This window comes from Trichosurus vulpecula, chromosome 1 (genome assembly GCF_011100635.1).
Source record: "Trichosurus vulpecula isolate mTriVul1 chromosome 1, mTriVul1.pri, whole genome shotgun sequence".
NCBI classification, from domain to species: Eukaryota; Metazoa; Chordata; class Mammalia; order Diprotodontia; family Phalangeridae; genus Trichosurus; species Trichosurus vulpecula.
The window spans coordinates 522071356-522085695 of NC_050573.1; the positions used below are offsets into that span (position 1 = coordinate 522071356).

Genomic DNA, 14340 nt, shown 5'->3' on the forward strand with positions numbered 1-14340 from the left:
TGACTGAGTAGATACTGGAGGATACAGCAGGAATTAAATATCAATCCTGATATAGTCTCTCTATAAAAGAAGCCATTAGATGAAAAGAAGTTGCAGCTAAATGGAAGGATGGTTTAAAGGTTACCAATGGGGAAAAAACGGGGAACTGGTTTTATTGTGCATCTAAAGGCAATAAAACAATCATTTCATGAGACATCTTGTCACCTCTTATTGTAGTACTCAATACAAGTATCTGCAAAAAATACTAGGATGAAAACAGCAGCTTATGCACTAGCATCTCCTGCAAAGCTTGAGGTGAGAGAGAAATCCTATCAATTAGAAGAGATAGTCTAAGTAAACATATACTTTAAATCTTAGTCATGACAATGCAAAGGTGGGCAAAAGACTATGAAATGTTGGAAAATGATTCAAAAGTAAGAAGCAGAGGCCAAAGGCATACAAATCATATAGAAGTTTTATATCTATTTAATCATGAATGTTCTCTCTGAGAAGAGAAAATCAAGGGGGCAGCCAGGAAAGACAGCCACATAAAATAACATTACAAAAAGGAAACAGATAGCAAATGGCTGGATGCCAATATGGAAGTTATTTCTTTATGAACCGTTTAGCTGGATCACGCAACATTACAACAAAGATAAGAATCAATAACAAATTAGAATAATAAAATGAGAAAATGTGGCGTATAACTGAGGCATTTCCAATCTGACCTATTTAAAATGGCTTTTGACAGTGAAATATGGGAAACAGATCATATATCAAGGAGGACTGTCACCATTTCCTAAGAAAGTGTAACTCATATAAATCAACTGTCACAACAGATAGATCAAAAAGCTCCAGCTAGTCAACATCTAACCTTCCTGTCAATACGAAAGACAGAGCAGCTAAGAGTAACGCTAACTTAAGAACATAAACTGGGTTACAAACGCTTACAGAGGACACTATCTTATAACAATGAGGAACAGAAGCAGAAAGATATTGACAAAATTTGGTGTGAGCCCAACTTGAAAGCATACAAGTATGAAACCGGAAGGCGTGGCATGGGAGGGGGAAAGCGCATCATCTTACAGCATATCGTTCTAGTTAACACAAGGGACTAAACTCCCACTGCCCTTTTGGATTTGCTGACCATAAGAGAGCCTTTGATCAAGCAGAATCTAGTGATGTCTTAGGGGCTTATGGTCTCCCTAGAAGGTCAGAATTATATAAAATGGCTTGACAATCAATCACTCACTCAATCAATAAGCACTTGCTGAATGCCTACTATGCTCTATGTGCCAGAGATAACTGTTAGATAACCTTCTGATTAAAATCAAGTGAGACATACAACATAACAGGATTTGTCACCAACATGAAGGACGTTCTGGAAAGGGTTCAAATGCAAATTCTTAAAGATGCTGTGATTCTCCACATGATCCTACTTGTACATGTTATCTTGTTGACTTTATCACGCTCTGGATCATTGCAGAGAAGACTACAGGAGCTCCACAGTCATATAAAGACTTTGGCCTAACTACCCATAAGAAGAAACCTACGGATGCCTACTGTCTGGACTACAGAATGCAGTTGGATGCCCAGTCCAATGAGCTGAGACACATTCTGGACATGTACTGCAAACGTACAATGAGTAGGCCTCAGAACTGAACTAGGGGAAGAGTGTTGGACTGTATTTGGGAAACTCTGCAGGGCTATTAATGATCTCAAACGTCTCTTTGAAATAAAGGCGTGTGTTTCTGAACATCAAACTTCTAATGAGAGGCAGCATAGTGTACAGGGGTGGCTTCAGCCCAGGTCTCCCTAACTAACCTACCTCCTAAATCTTGCCTCTGATATGTACTAACTCTGTAGCCTCTCAGGGTTAAAGAGGAGTTGCTGATCTGCATCAGAGGGTGGAACCCTCTAAATTAATGAAATCACAGGCTATGATTTCCTCCTTCAATCGTCTGCCCCCAAAACTTTTAGTGACATTGTATGGCTCTTATGGAATCAGACCCCTTAGACTCTTGCAGAGATAGCCCAGAACCCAGAAATTAGCAGGGATCTCCTCATAACTGGTCCTGCTTCCAGTATAGCTGTTGCATCTTAATTGAGGGGAATATCCCTTGAGAAGTGGCTCACTATCCCTGCCATTGCTTAGATCAACTAAACTGCCACTGATGGGCGGGTCAGCCTGAGAGCCCTTGGAAGAGCAGAACCCCCCTAGAGCCCAGTCCAACAGCTCTACTTCTAGTCTGGGCCTTGCGGTGCCAGTCCAGGCATGCCACCCCTGAGAACACGAGGCAGGGCTACTTCTTCTGCAGGCGCTGCAGGCCCTGTCTCCCTAGTAACCACAGCTATTGAAGACCCAGAAAACAAAATTCTTGCCACCAAAGTTTTTGGCACTGTCAAATGGTTCAATATCAGAAAGCTCTATGGATTTGTTAATGGAAATGCCATAAAAGAAGAGTCATCACTATCCGCATTAAGACTGTACCTCTCCTGCTAGCAGCTGAGACCTTTTACATGTACTATCTCCCCTCATTAGAATGTATGCCTCACTGAGGGTGGGGACTGTCTTTTAAAAAAACAAACAAGCTGTCTTGTTTTCTATTTATATCTCTAGGGCTTAGCAAATTGTTTTGCACATTTGTTTTGCTTGATAAATGCCTATTCATCCCTTCGTCAATCATCTAGAATCATGGTTGATTACACAGGTCATAGCTGTTCAAGTCTTTCAATGTTGTTTTTCTCTATTATGCTGTGTAAGTCATTGTATAAAGTACCGCTGAACGACCCTGGGAACCTAAGTTACACTGGGCCTCCATTCAGCAGGAGAAAACTGGCAATACTTAACTTTAGGACTAGTTTCTGGGTATGATTTTCTGACTGAAAGAATGATCAGACCTCAAGACTGAGCATTCTGCCACATCCTGAAAGCTAGATGGCAAGGATAAAGAAAAAACTGCTCAGAGGGGAAAAATCACCCTGAAATGTCATGGAGGGAATGGCACGAAACCCGGAGTCACAAGAGCTCTTTAGTGTCATACTTTTCAGGCATACCTTCATGAAGTCACATACTGAACACTATGCATAGAGCCAAACATTTTAAAAAGTGGATTTTGGGGAACTATGCCAAATTCGTCAAATAAGAAGCAGCAGGGTAAAAAGGAGAGCTGTGATAGGGAATGAAGTGGTGATCATGTATGGAAAGGTGGTTGGGGAAGAGTGATCAAACCAAACATACTTGGAAAAGACAAAATAATTTTCTTCACATAGAAAAGAGATCAGATTTGTTTTGTGTGGCCTGATCTGACAGGACTAGGAACAAGAGATAAAAGTTACAGAGAAAAAATTCAGCTGGATGTAAGGAAACATTTCTTAACAATTAGAACATCTGAGAAAGAAACAGACTGCCTAGAAAGGAAATGAATTCTTCATTACTGGAGTTCTTCAAGGTGAGATCTACATAGGCAGAGGTTGGATCAAAGGAGGCCTAATGTTTCTTTGAATACTAATATTCTGAATCTGAATCATGAAACAGATAAAATCAAGGACTGCTTCAGACCTTTTGGCAATCATGAGGTGTGGGGGTCATAATTATAGACTTTCTTTCCCATTTTGTGATCAAGAGCTCAACAGTTGGCATTCTCCAGCTAAGAGAATGCTTTGTCTTTTAAGAAGCTGGAATGGGGTCACCAAACCACTGCCTTCAGCCTTCACATCAAACGGTTTTTTCAAGCTGAGATCTAAGTCAGAGCCTGGAAGTGGGGAAGAAAACAGCCCCCAGCAGATTTCTCCACATTGCTGACCAAATACACACAATGGTCTGCTGGTTCAGGATGGTTTATTTGGCCCCTTGAGCACTTTAAGGGCATTTAAGAGAGGAAGTCTCTCCAGAAACAGGCCAAAGACATAAAAAGGCAGCTAAATCTGGGATTTCAAAGGATATTATGATTCAACACAGCAGAGCACATTATCCTGGCCAGCCTTGGAACTGTTTCAGGCTGAGAAAGACAGCTCACACAATATAAATGTAATTCTTCCCACTGAACCACTGACTAAGCATACAGATTTAGAGGCTAAAAATTAAAGAAAGAGACTAAGACGGACTATAATCTATGGTTCTGTTCACTCTTTAAAAGTTAAAATAAAAACAATGAAGAGGCAAGATAACAAAACTCAAAGGCTTATCATAAATTATTTTAAATTATTACCCTGTCTTTAATCATATGTGATGTGCAAAACTATTTAAGTAAAAAAAGAAGGGATAGAACTTCCCCGGGACTAATCCTAAAGGCCACTCTCGGCATGGACAAAGGGGAGGCACTGAGTGGTTTTAGCAACTGCATCACAAGAAACAACCCAGCTACTTGTTACATTTCCAATTTCCAGGAAGTAATAAAAAAAAAAAGTGGATGGTGTCTGAGGCAGCATGGTGCAGGAGAGACAGAGGGCTGAGATCTGGATTCCAATCCACAACACAAGCTGGGTGACCCTGCACAAATTACTTCACCTCTAGGTGTTTTAAACAATTTCCTAGGATTTAGCTAAGTCACAGACTGAGTGTGATGCAAACTGGGCAAGTGAATCAGCACAATGGAAATTCCTTCTAGTGACAAAAAATTCTTCGCAAGTACCTACATCCCTCACTGTATTATAAGAGGAAGAGTTCAGAATGACGGAGGAACTAATTCCATTATATTCTGCCTTGGCCAAACCACATCTGGATTACGTTATTTAGTCATGGATAAAACACTTTAAAAAGGACACAGCCAAGCTAAAGTACATCTAGAAGAGGGAAACTAGGATGGTGAGTGGAGCAGAGGATGACATGAGGCCCAAACACCAGTTGAAGGCACCAGAGACATTTACTCTGAAGAGACCTGATGGGGTCTGGGACCAGGTTTGCTCTTCTTGGTCCCCCGGAGCTGAACTAGGAGAAATGAGTGGAAGCTAACTAGAGATGATGTTAGCTGATATAAGGAAAAAGCTTCTCACTAACCAAGCCAACCAAAGTAAGGTAGGATGCTTTGGCAAGGTGTGGTCCCTTCACGGGAGGGCTTTCGGTGAGGACCACCTGTCACTTAGAGGGGATTCTTGGCCTCTCTTGTTTGAGGTCTTTTCCCTTTCCAGCCTTTAGTTCTATGACCTGAAGATGATGCTCCTGAGGAAACACCTGTAGGGCTTGGACTCGGTGACTTAAGGCAAATCATTTAACCTGAGCCACGGTTGCATCATCTGTAAAATGGGGAAAATAATTTTCTTACAGGGTTATTGTGAACAAAGTGCTGCATATGAGCAGCAGGAGCTGCTGTATAAGAGCACAGGATGTGGAGCTGGCCTCCAAGTGATAAGCCTCTTGATGCACTAAGTGCAGACCCCTCTGCAGAGAAGGGTGTGATCCGCACTAGCACAAAATCCTCAGTGGAAAGAACAAAATCCTAAGTCTGGTACAAAGAATGCTTTATAAATGCAACTGCTATTCTCCCTGATATAATCTGAAAGAGGAAGAAAACTGGATGACAGGAATGAAGACAGTTCTGACTTCACAGTGGTCATTTTGGCCATATCCCTAATGGCCAACAGCGTGTCTTTTTCAACGCTAAGCAAACTTGTCTGACTCAGGAGCAGTGAACCCAGCAAAAATAACTTTGTATGTATATATACACACACACACACACACTTTGTATATAACCTGCTGGATTTTCGTGTCCCTCTTTCTAACCCTCCAAGAGCAACTTTGGAGGTTACTAATCTCAAAAGCTACAGAAAGGAACAAGGATTTTTTGCATACTTGGACTTCTTTCATGCAGCAAAAAAGAATAGTACGTAAAGGCAAAGTCATTAAGTGTTCTCACAAGCCCTATCAATGGCCCGGAAAACAAGTATGAATAGAGGCTATTTGAAAAGTAGCATAGAGATGGTTCTGCAAAAACAAATTATGCCTTTAAACTAAGGACATATAGACAACCGAGTGAGAACTGATCTTTCCTGCTCTGTGGATGGTACTACTGACACAATGGGAAAAAAACAAAAACAGGGAGGCTGATAAAGAGAGGTGGATAAAGAAAATACTTGTCTGAAGGCCTAAAAAAGAAGCAGCCCACAATCCAATCAGGTGACTAGGATCTAGGTGGCTCTAAAACTGTTTCTTCAATGCCATGTACTCCTTCAGTGCAAGGAGTCACAAAAGAAGCAGCTTTTGGTATCTATCTGCAAGGCAAAGATTAAACACATTGAGGAGGGGGTTGGAGATAACTAGAGATCTGCTTTCACTGAAAAGGAGCCAAGCGGAAAGCTGCAGTATGTCCATAGTCAATACATGGCCCTATTACATCCTACTGTTCTCCTATTAGGATGCTTTTGCAATGAATAAGGATGATAATGAACACAGTAATGAATTCCTTTTAGTATTTGCAGAAACTAAAGTAACCTAGTGGCCTGTACTACAAAGTCAATCTTTTGCAGTAAGCTCTCAGGAGCTCAAATTCCCACTGCCAAAGTCTGTGACAAAGTCCTCATATGTAACCTATGAGTTATGCACAAAAAGTCTATAAATCTAGAAATTCATTTTAAAAAGGGGGCATCATCTACAATGGATGCCTATATGTACTATTCAGCTGTTACACAAGTTTTTAGGAACTGAGGTGATATCAGTGACATTTCTCATCTAGGTATTCTTTTCTTCTGAGCCTGTTATCTTTGTAAAAAGATAGCATTATGCTGCAATTCTTCTAGAGGTAAAAACTTCACTCACCTCCTGAAAAAGTGTAGACATTTCACAAACCAGACACGAGCTGGGACTTTGCATTTCACATTTGTGCCTGTCAGAAAGGAAGAAATCTCGCAGTAGTGGAGTGTGGGTAAGTGCTTGGACAATACAGTTCATAAAACACGTGTTCCCAAGATTGATTAGCCCTCGTAGACCTAGAAAGAAAGGACAAAGGCACAAAGGAAATATCAGCAGAATTAACACATACGTTTAGTTATTTGCATTTGAAATATAGTGTCTTTATATCGCATTAGGTAACAACAATGTTTTTGAATAGTTAATACTTCACAAGTGCAGAAAGCATTTCTCCTTTTCATACTTCTTCTCTACAAGGGTCAGGGTGGAAATCTTTCACTGCAGACAGAGCCCACCTAGGCAAATAGCTCAGGTGTGACAGAGGACAGTACTTCTCCAAATGGACTATGCCAGAATGAGTGAAACCACTGAAATTTCTTTGAAAATGAAGGATACTGAACAGTTGTTAAACAATTTTGTTCTCAAGGTTTTCCCCTTGGTTTCCACTAGGAATCAATGAGAATAAAAAATCTTATTTCATTTGGGGAAAGGGAGGTTCAGAACGAAATGTATAGCTCACAGTGGAAAACCACTAGCTCAAGGGGGCAGAAGCCCTGGGTTCCGACTTGCTATGATGCTTATTAACTTGGTGTGACAAGATTTCTTGTTCACTCGACCTTCCTGGGTATCAGTTTGCTTATCTGTAAAATGAGGGGACCAGATTAAATGGTCTGTGAGGTCTCTTCAGACTCTATATTTATGATCCTATGATCTCAAGATGCTATTATATATTATGTTACAATTATTGTATAATAGGCAACCAATGATTGCTAGATTCCTAAACTCAAGATACTGCTTCATACATATCTAGCCCGATTAGAGGAGAGGATATATATTTAATAGCTTCTATTCCTTGCTCTTAATTTAAAAATTTTAAAACACATTTTGTGTTTTCTCTCTCAAAATGCTAAACCACTTGTCTTTTTACTTGGATCACTTATTTCTATGGGTCAATGGTTGTTTGAAAAAAATAAAAAAGAGATTCTTCACCCCAGCATAATATTATGTCATTAAACCTTCATCTAAGTAAAGTAAGTAGGGGAGGATGGTATCCTATTTTTTTTCCCATTCAAACATTTAATAAGCCCCCCCCCCCATATATTATGCCTTGATTTAGGTACTGGAGGAAATGGGATGGGAGGGGTGGGATGTCAACAAAGAGACAAAGGGGACATTAATTCTTATGTTTTTTAAAGGAGCCACTTCCCTGAAAAAAATATTATGGGGGCAGAGGGGATGGGAAGGAAGTGGCTAAGAAAGAAGTAATTCAAAACAGACTCATTTTATTATAAAAAGACCTTGCGTTTAGGTGGAAATATTATTTGAGTGTCAAATTCTTGAGAGTTTGCTTGCTCTCAAATGTCCTCCCTAACCTCAACCTATCTCCTCTTAAAATTCCTCCCAGAAGGCCCCTTTACAGCATGGACTCAGATTTATTTATCAGATTTGTGCTTAAGTCATTCAGTATAGAACCATACTTGAGAGGCCATATGGTACAGTGGAATGAATGTTGAATTTGGACTCAGAGGAACCTGGTTTAAATCTTGCCTGTGATGATTATTACCTAGTAACTTAAACCAAGTCATTCAACCTATCTAGGCTTGTTTATGCAACTGTAAAATGAAAGGATTAGCCTAGATACTTCTAAGGCCCTTCTCCCTCTAAATCTATGGTTATGTGAATAGGTCAAATAAACTTTCATAGGGGAAGAGATATAGGAAGTCTAGAGTATGAAGGACCAGGCTTGGAGTGAACAGGCCCATATCAGGTATCACAAAGATGGTTTTAGGCAACCAGAACACTGTCAGTGGGTACCCAGGTGGGAGGAGGAAACAAACTGAAATGTAGAGATGGGCAATTTAACCAAGGGCCTTCTGCACGTTGAGATGTGCTTATGAAAACAGGATCAGTTGCTTGCTTTTAAATGGTGCAGAAACACAAAATGGCCTCCTAATTTTCCATTTGGGGAAACTAAGGCACAGAGAACAGACCTGACCTTTCCAAAGTCACATGGCTACTGTGTAAGAGTGATGACTCAAACCCCTTCAGCCTTCTGACACCAAATCAATGCTCTTACTACCATACCACAAAGCCTGACTACAGGTCCTATGGTCAATACTCTTTCCATTCTACATGAGAGTATCCATATATGTATTCACAAAGGAGAACAAATTAACCACATCTCAGTCACTCAAATGAAAACAAATTGTGGCAAAAGGTAAAAAATAGTATTTTCTCCAAGTGAGGTTGCTGCTAAAACCTAATCTTAGCTCTTAAAATAGTATCCTTAATATCAATCCATGATAGGAAGTTTCCATCTGAAGTCTTACTCTAATAACTGGTTAGCAGTAGAGGATTTCTAAGATCTACATCAGCAAGGCATGAGCACCAACAGCCCCCTTTAAGCTACATTAATAACTGAGGTCGACTAAGAACTTTGCTCATAACAACTCTGTGAGGAAGACAGCACGAATATGACCAGTTGCAAAAGCCGGGCTATGAACCGTGTAGGGGCTGAGATCTGAATCCGTGGAGCCAGTATTAAAAAGAATAAAAGCAGAGATCCTCGGAAGTTCTGAAGAAAAATATAATATCAACAATCATTCTTATTCAATATCCATGCCTGAAGACTGAATGGGCCTTTGGTTCCATTTGGGTGACTTTTTTTTGTGGGTGAAGAAAGAAGAAGTAGAGGTAGGGAGAAGTAGGTAGAGAAAAACAAGGTGGATTTCTGTTTGGATTAGATCTGTGATTTCATTAGGACATGGAATTTCTGGTGAGGAAACTCTACTCATGCAGATCCATAACCTTTGCAACTTAGAAGGCACTGAAAGGTTATGTGATTTGCTTGGGGTTAGAACTCAGGTGCTCCTGAGTCTAGCTATCTATCTATTACACTGTCCTGTCTCTCTGATAATATAACTTAAATGGGCATACATATACGTACATGCACTCTCTTCAAAAGATAGGATTTCTTTAATGAGGGGATTCCAATCCATTCATGTTTTTTCCAAGAGTTACATGTTGGAATTTTGTTTTGGTTTTTTTTTTTAAAATTCAACAACAGGGCATCAACATAGCTTAACAATATTAAGAATAAGAGTTAAGCTGTTTATGAAGACCATCAAAGATCAACTCATAAGAAGGTAGGGAAAAGTAGTGCACTAGTCCTGAAGCAGAGAGGAAAACCAGATCCTCTCAGGACATTGATTCTAAATTCTGAGCCTTTGTCAGGATATATTATGTGAAAAGCAGTGGGACACAGTTGTAGAAACACACTAAAGGGCAGCCACAATCATGATCTTCAGCCAAACCCTGGGCTGGGCTTCTCCTGGGACCAGCAGCGCTGCTTTTTTTTTTTTTTTAAACGTGACTGAAAAAGAGAAGTTTGATACATTCCATCTGACATATTCCACCTTTTAGGAACCATTCTTATAGGTAGAGAAAGTCTTTGTGCTAAAGAATTCTGTCATCACTTCTCTTGCTTCTTATGCTTTGATTCTAGTTTCTTTGAATCTCTCTTCAGTCTGTAGGCTGCCTTTTTCAGAGCTTCTACTTGCTCCTCAATTAAGAAAAGACTCTGGTGCTGGACACTCCTAGTTTAAGTGCTTCAGGGTTCTGCTAATGTTTATGTATCTTTCATTTCTAGATACTTCACACTGGTCAGTTCAATTATTCATGTTAACTTGGCTACCTATTATAGATGGGTACAAGAAATTACTGACAGGCTTCCACAATGGGACAGAAAAACAGAGGGAAAAAGACAGGCAGAGACAAAAACAGACACATGTGGACTGAGACTGAAAGGCAAGGAATTCAAGGCAAAACCTCATTCAACAGACTATATACAATGACCTATCTTCCTAAAATAGGGCTTAACCTTTTTCTGCATCATGGACCCTTTTGGCAGTCTGATGAAGACTACTGACCCTATCTTCTCAGAATAAAGTTTTTAAATAAGTGAAGGAAATGTTAAATTTCATTGAGAAGTAAGTGAACATAAAGACATCATTTTTATCCCATTCAAATGCATGGATCCTTTGGAAGCTATGCATGGATTACTTTGGCTGTGTGTGTGTGTGGGCGCGTGCGAGCATGCGCCCAAGCCAGGTTAAGAATCTGTGTTTTGAAAGGAAGCTTGTAACAGCAAAGAGGCTATTTCTCACTGCAGTTTACTTTCTAAGTGTCCATTATCAAAACAAATGTAAAATGGATGCTTTGAGAGGATGTGTCCTTCAACTTACATGAAGTGAAGCAGAACCAGGAGACCACTGTACTTAGTGACGGCAATAACATAATGATAACCAACTGCGGGAAAGACTTAAACTCTGATCAATACAGTAATCTTCCTTCAGAGAAAGCACAGATGTGAATGCTGAGTGCAAATATCAGTATAATGTTTTCACTTTCTTTTTCTTACTTTTTTTTTCAACAAGGTTAATATGGAAATAAGTTTTCCATGATTTGACATGTGTAATTGATATCACATCTTTTCAACGGGTGGTAGAGGGGCTGGAGGGAGAAAGAGAAAGAATGCTTAAGATAAGTACTGAATTTAGAAAAACTCCTTCAGCAATGCTTTTATATGAAGATTTTAGGAATAAGTTTTCTAACTTTTAGGCCAAATAGCTTAATTTCCACATCATTTCTTCAAAACAAACAAACTTAAAAAATTTCTAGGCTTATTTTTATTTTGGTCGTCCTGGAGGGAAAACAACAGGAACAACCCCCACCCCACGCACATGTTCGTGTGTGCAGACACACACACGCACACACTTTCCATATTTGATCATTTATGTTTTGATGAAGCCATTATAAGATGATGCTAAAGGAACCAATTTCATTATGGTAAATATGCCCATTAAAGGGCTATTCATACAATCTTGAAAATAAAACAAGGGATCTACACATGGAATAGCTGAAGATGTCTGTTTTCCCCATTTGTAGACTATAACACTGTAAAAAAATGTCCTGTAGGTGGCAGGTAAATGACAGCAGGATGGCGATTGTTTCCCCAAACAGAAAAAGGTTGAAAAACGACTAAAAATAACTGAAAAATTCATATGCTCTGACAAATAAACACCTTCTTGTCTAAGCTGGCTATAGAAGCTAATCTTAACACGCTCAAAGCCTAGGACTCATAAACAGAAAATAACACGCATTGTTCTCGTAGGAAAAATAGAAAGAAATGAAAGTGCAGCTACTGACTATCATCCTCCCCCCACAACGGAAAGAAAGAGCCAGGGAGGTTTTTCTTCTTTTTCACTGTCTGTGCCACACTGACAAAAATACTCTTTACCTCACAGGCACACAGAATTCTTGTTAGTTAATTCAGGAGCCATTTTTAGCAAAAAACCTAGCTACTTACCCTCCCCGACCCACCCCACCCCCGTTTTTAAAGGAGGAATGTACTATGTGGGCTAAACATAACAGAAGAGAAGAGCCCACCAATTCTCTTTATTTGGCTTACTGTCAGTTGTGACAAACTGTAATACCAGCTTCCCATAATCAATATTTAACTCTGGTATTAACAAAATATTATAACTAATTTGTCACCCTTGTTGCTCAGCACAATCTGATAATAAAAGCAGCAACAGCAGACAAATACGACATCCTCCTGGAGAGACACCATGACTTTGGCCCTCACTACTATTACCACAGAAGGTAAACACAAGACGTGCCCTACTCTTGGTGGCTAATGCCGAGTGCTTTCTCCCCAGGGTCATACTGACGCTTGTGGGGAGAATTCAGCAGCTTCCCCTATAATATCAACCTCAAATCATGACTACTGCAGTTAGTGCCCACCAGGACACGACTCAGAGTCTAACTCAGATGTTCTCAACTCTTTCGAGCTCTCAATCAATCCACAAGGGTAAATTAAGAGTTGGGCACTGTGCTAGGGGCTGGGGATATAAATACAAAGAAAGACATAGTTTCTATCTTTAGGAGGTTTATCCTCTATAGGAGGGAACAAGTACACATGTAAGTATGAAGAGAATAAAAATAAGCCAGTAAAGACAAGGTAGTAGAGGGGTGAGGCCACTACTATTTGTGGGTATTTTGAAATGGGACTTAACAGATAGTAGGCCAACTTTGGAGACAAGAACTGGATTAAAATTCTCTTCCTGCTACATAGTAGCTCTAGGACCAGGGACAAATCACTTGTAAGTGAACAAACCACAGTAAGAGATTAAGATCATAAATTACAAAGTAGCTCCTCACCTGCCCTAGGTATTTCAAATCAGGAGTTCCTCAACCCACTGAAACCACAGCTACAAGTAACAAACAAGACTTCTGGTAGTAACAAACAGGTAGGACACATAACACCTATCTGTAAACTATTTCATTTGTTTCCTAATGCCCAGCCCATATCCTAACTCTCCTAAGCAAATCCACTTAATGGTCTATGTGTACTGTACCCCATTTCACCTCAATCTTTGCACAGGGTAATGCTAATGATTAGGACACCCCCACCTCTTTTTGCAAACTCTTTTTCAAACTCCATCCAAACATCTCCTATGACGTTGCTTCTTCACAAATCCAATTTCATCTACAAAGAGAGAAACAGATTTTCCACTGGCCCAGTCCTGTCTTCACTCATTATTACCATATTCTGCTGCTAGTTAACAAAACCAAAACTTACTGTGTTCATTTATTTCCACAATGATGAAAATGCTTTTCTTACTTTATATTCAAGTTTTGGTTACCTTTGGTTACCTTTCCCGACAGAAAAAACATTTTCTCAGCTCCCCCCACGATAAGAGGAGATTCTGTATGATGCCACCTATTAAAAATTTCTAAATATATCTGACAATGGTCATAAAGTTCTCACAATACAGATTTACGTTAGAATCAGAGGCCCCCAACAAACTCTTGTAGAAAACGTTGACTGCAGTCACAGAGGGAAAAAAAATTACCTGGGTTGGATAGTGTAAGCTGAAATGGGGGCAGCTAGGTGGCGCAGTGGATAGAACACTGGGTTTGGAAGACTCATCTTCATAAGTTTGAATCCAGCCTTACACACTTACTACCCTGTTTGCTTCAGTTTCCTCATCTGTAAAATGAGCTGGAGAAGGAAATGGCAAACCACTCCAGTATCTTTGCCAAGAAAATCCCAAATGGCATCAGGGATGAGATCTGTGACCTCATCAACAAAGTTTATGTTCTCATTACACAGACTGTGACTCATTCACTTTTATACCTCTAGTTCTAGAGGCCTTCTGGATAAAAAAGTTTGTTAATGTAGTTGAAGTGGTATTAAACTAATCCAAGAAGGATATACAAAAGATGTGTAAGTTTTTCAGAGGGCAATATTAGCTTATATTAGGATTAGGCCAGGAAAAGGAAACCACTAAAATTAAGGGAACAGAAGAATTAATTATCTTATTTGGTATATTTTAAATCACATAACCATTTAGAATCCTTTTTGTGTCCTCAAGTAGCTAGCGAAGTGACTGCACAGACTGAGTAATGGGTTTGGAGTAGGTAAAACTGAGTTCAAAACCAACCCTGGATAG

General features: G+C 39.7%; 1 protein-coding gene across 2 annotated transcripts in view; it reads right to left on the reverse strand.

Annotated features, from left to right (window-relative positions):
* USP22 (ubiquitin specific peptidase 22) overlaps nucleotides 1–14340 on the reverse strand; it is a 241657-nt gene that overhangs the window by 46636 nt on the left and 180681 nt on the right. For both annotated transcript variants that reach the window (XM_036741153.1, XM_036741152.1), the window contains one exon: nucleotides 6734–6903. In XM_036741153.1, coding sequence (XP_036597048.1) covers nucleotides 6734–6903 — 170 coding nt within the window. The remainder of the gene's footprint in view (nucleotides 1–6733; nucleotides 6904–14340) is intronic.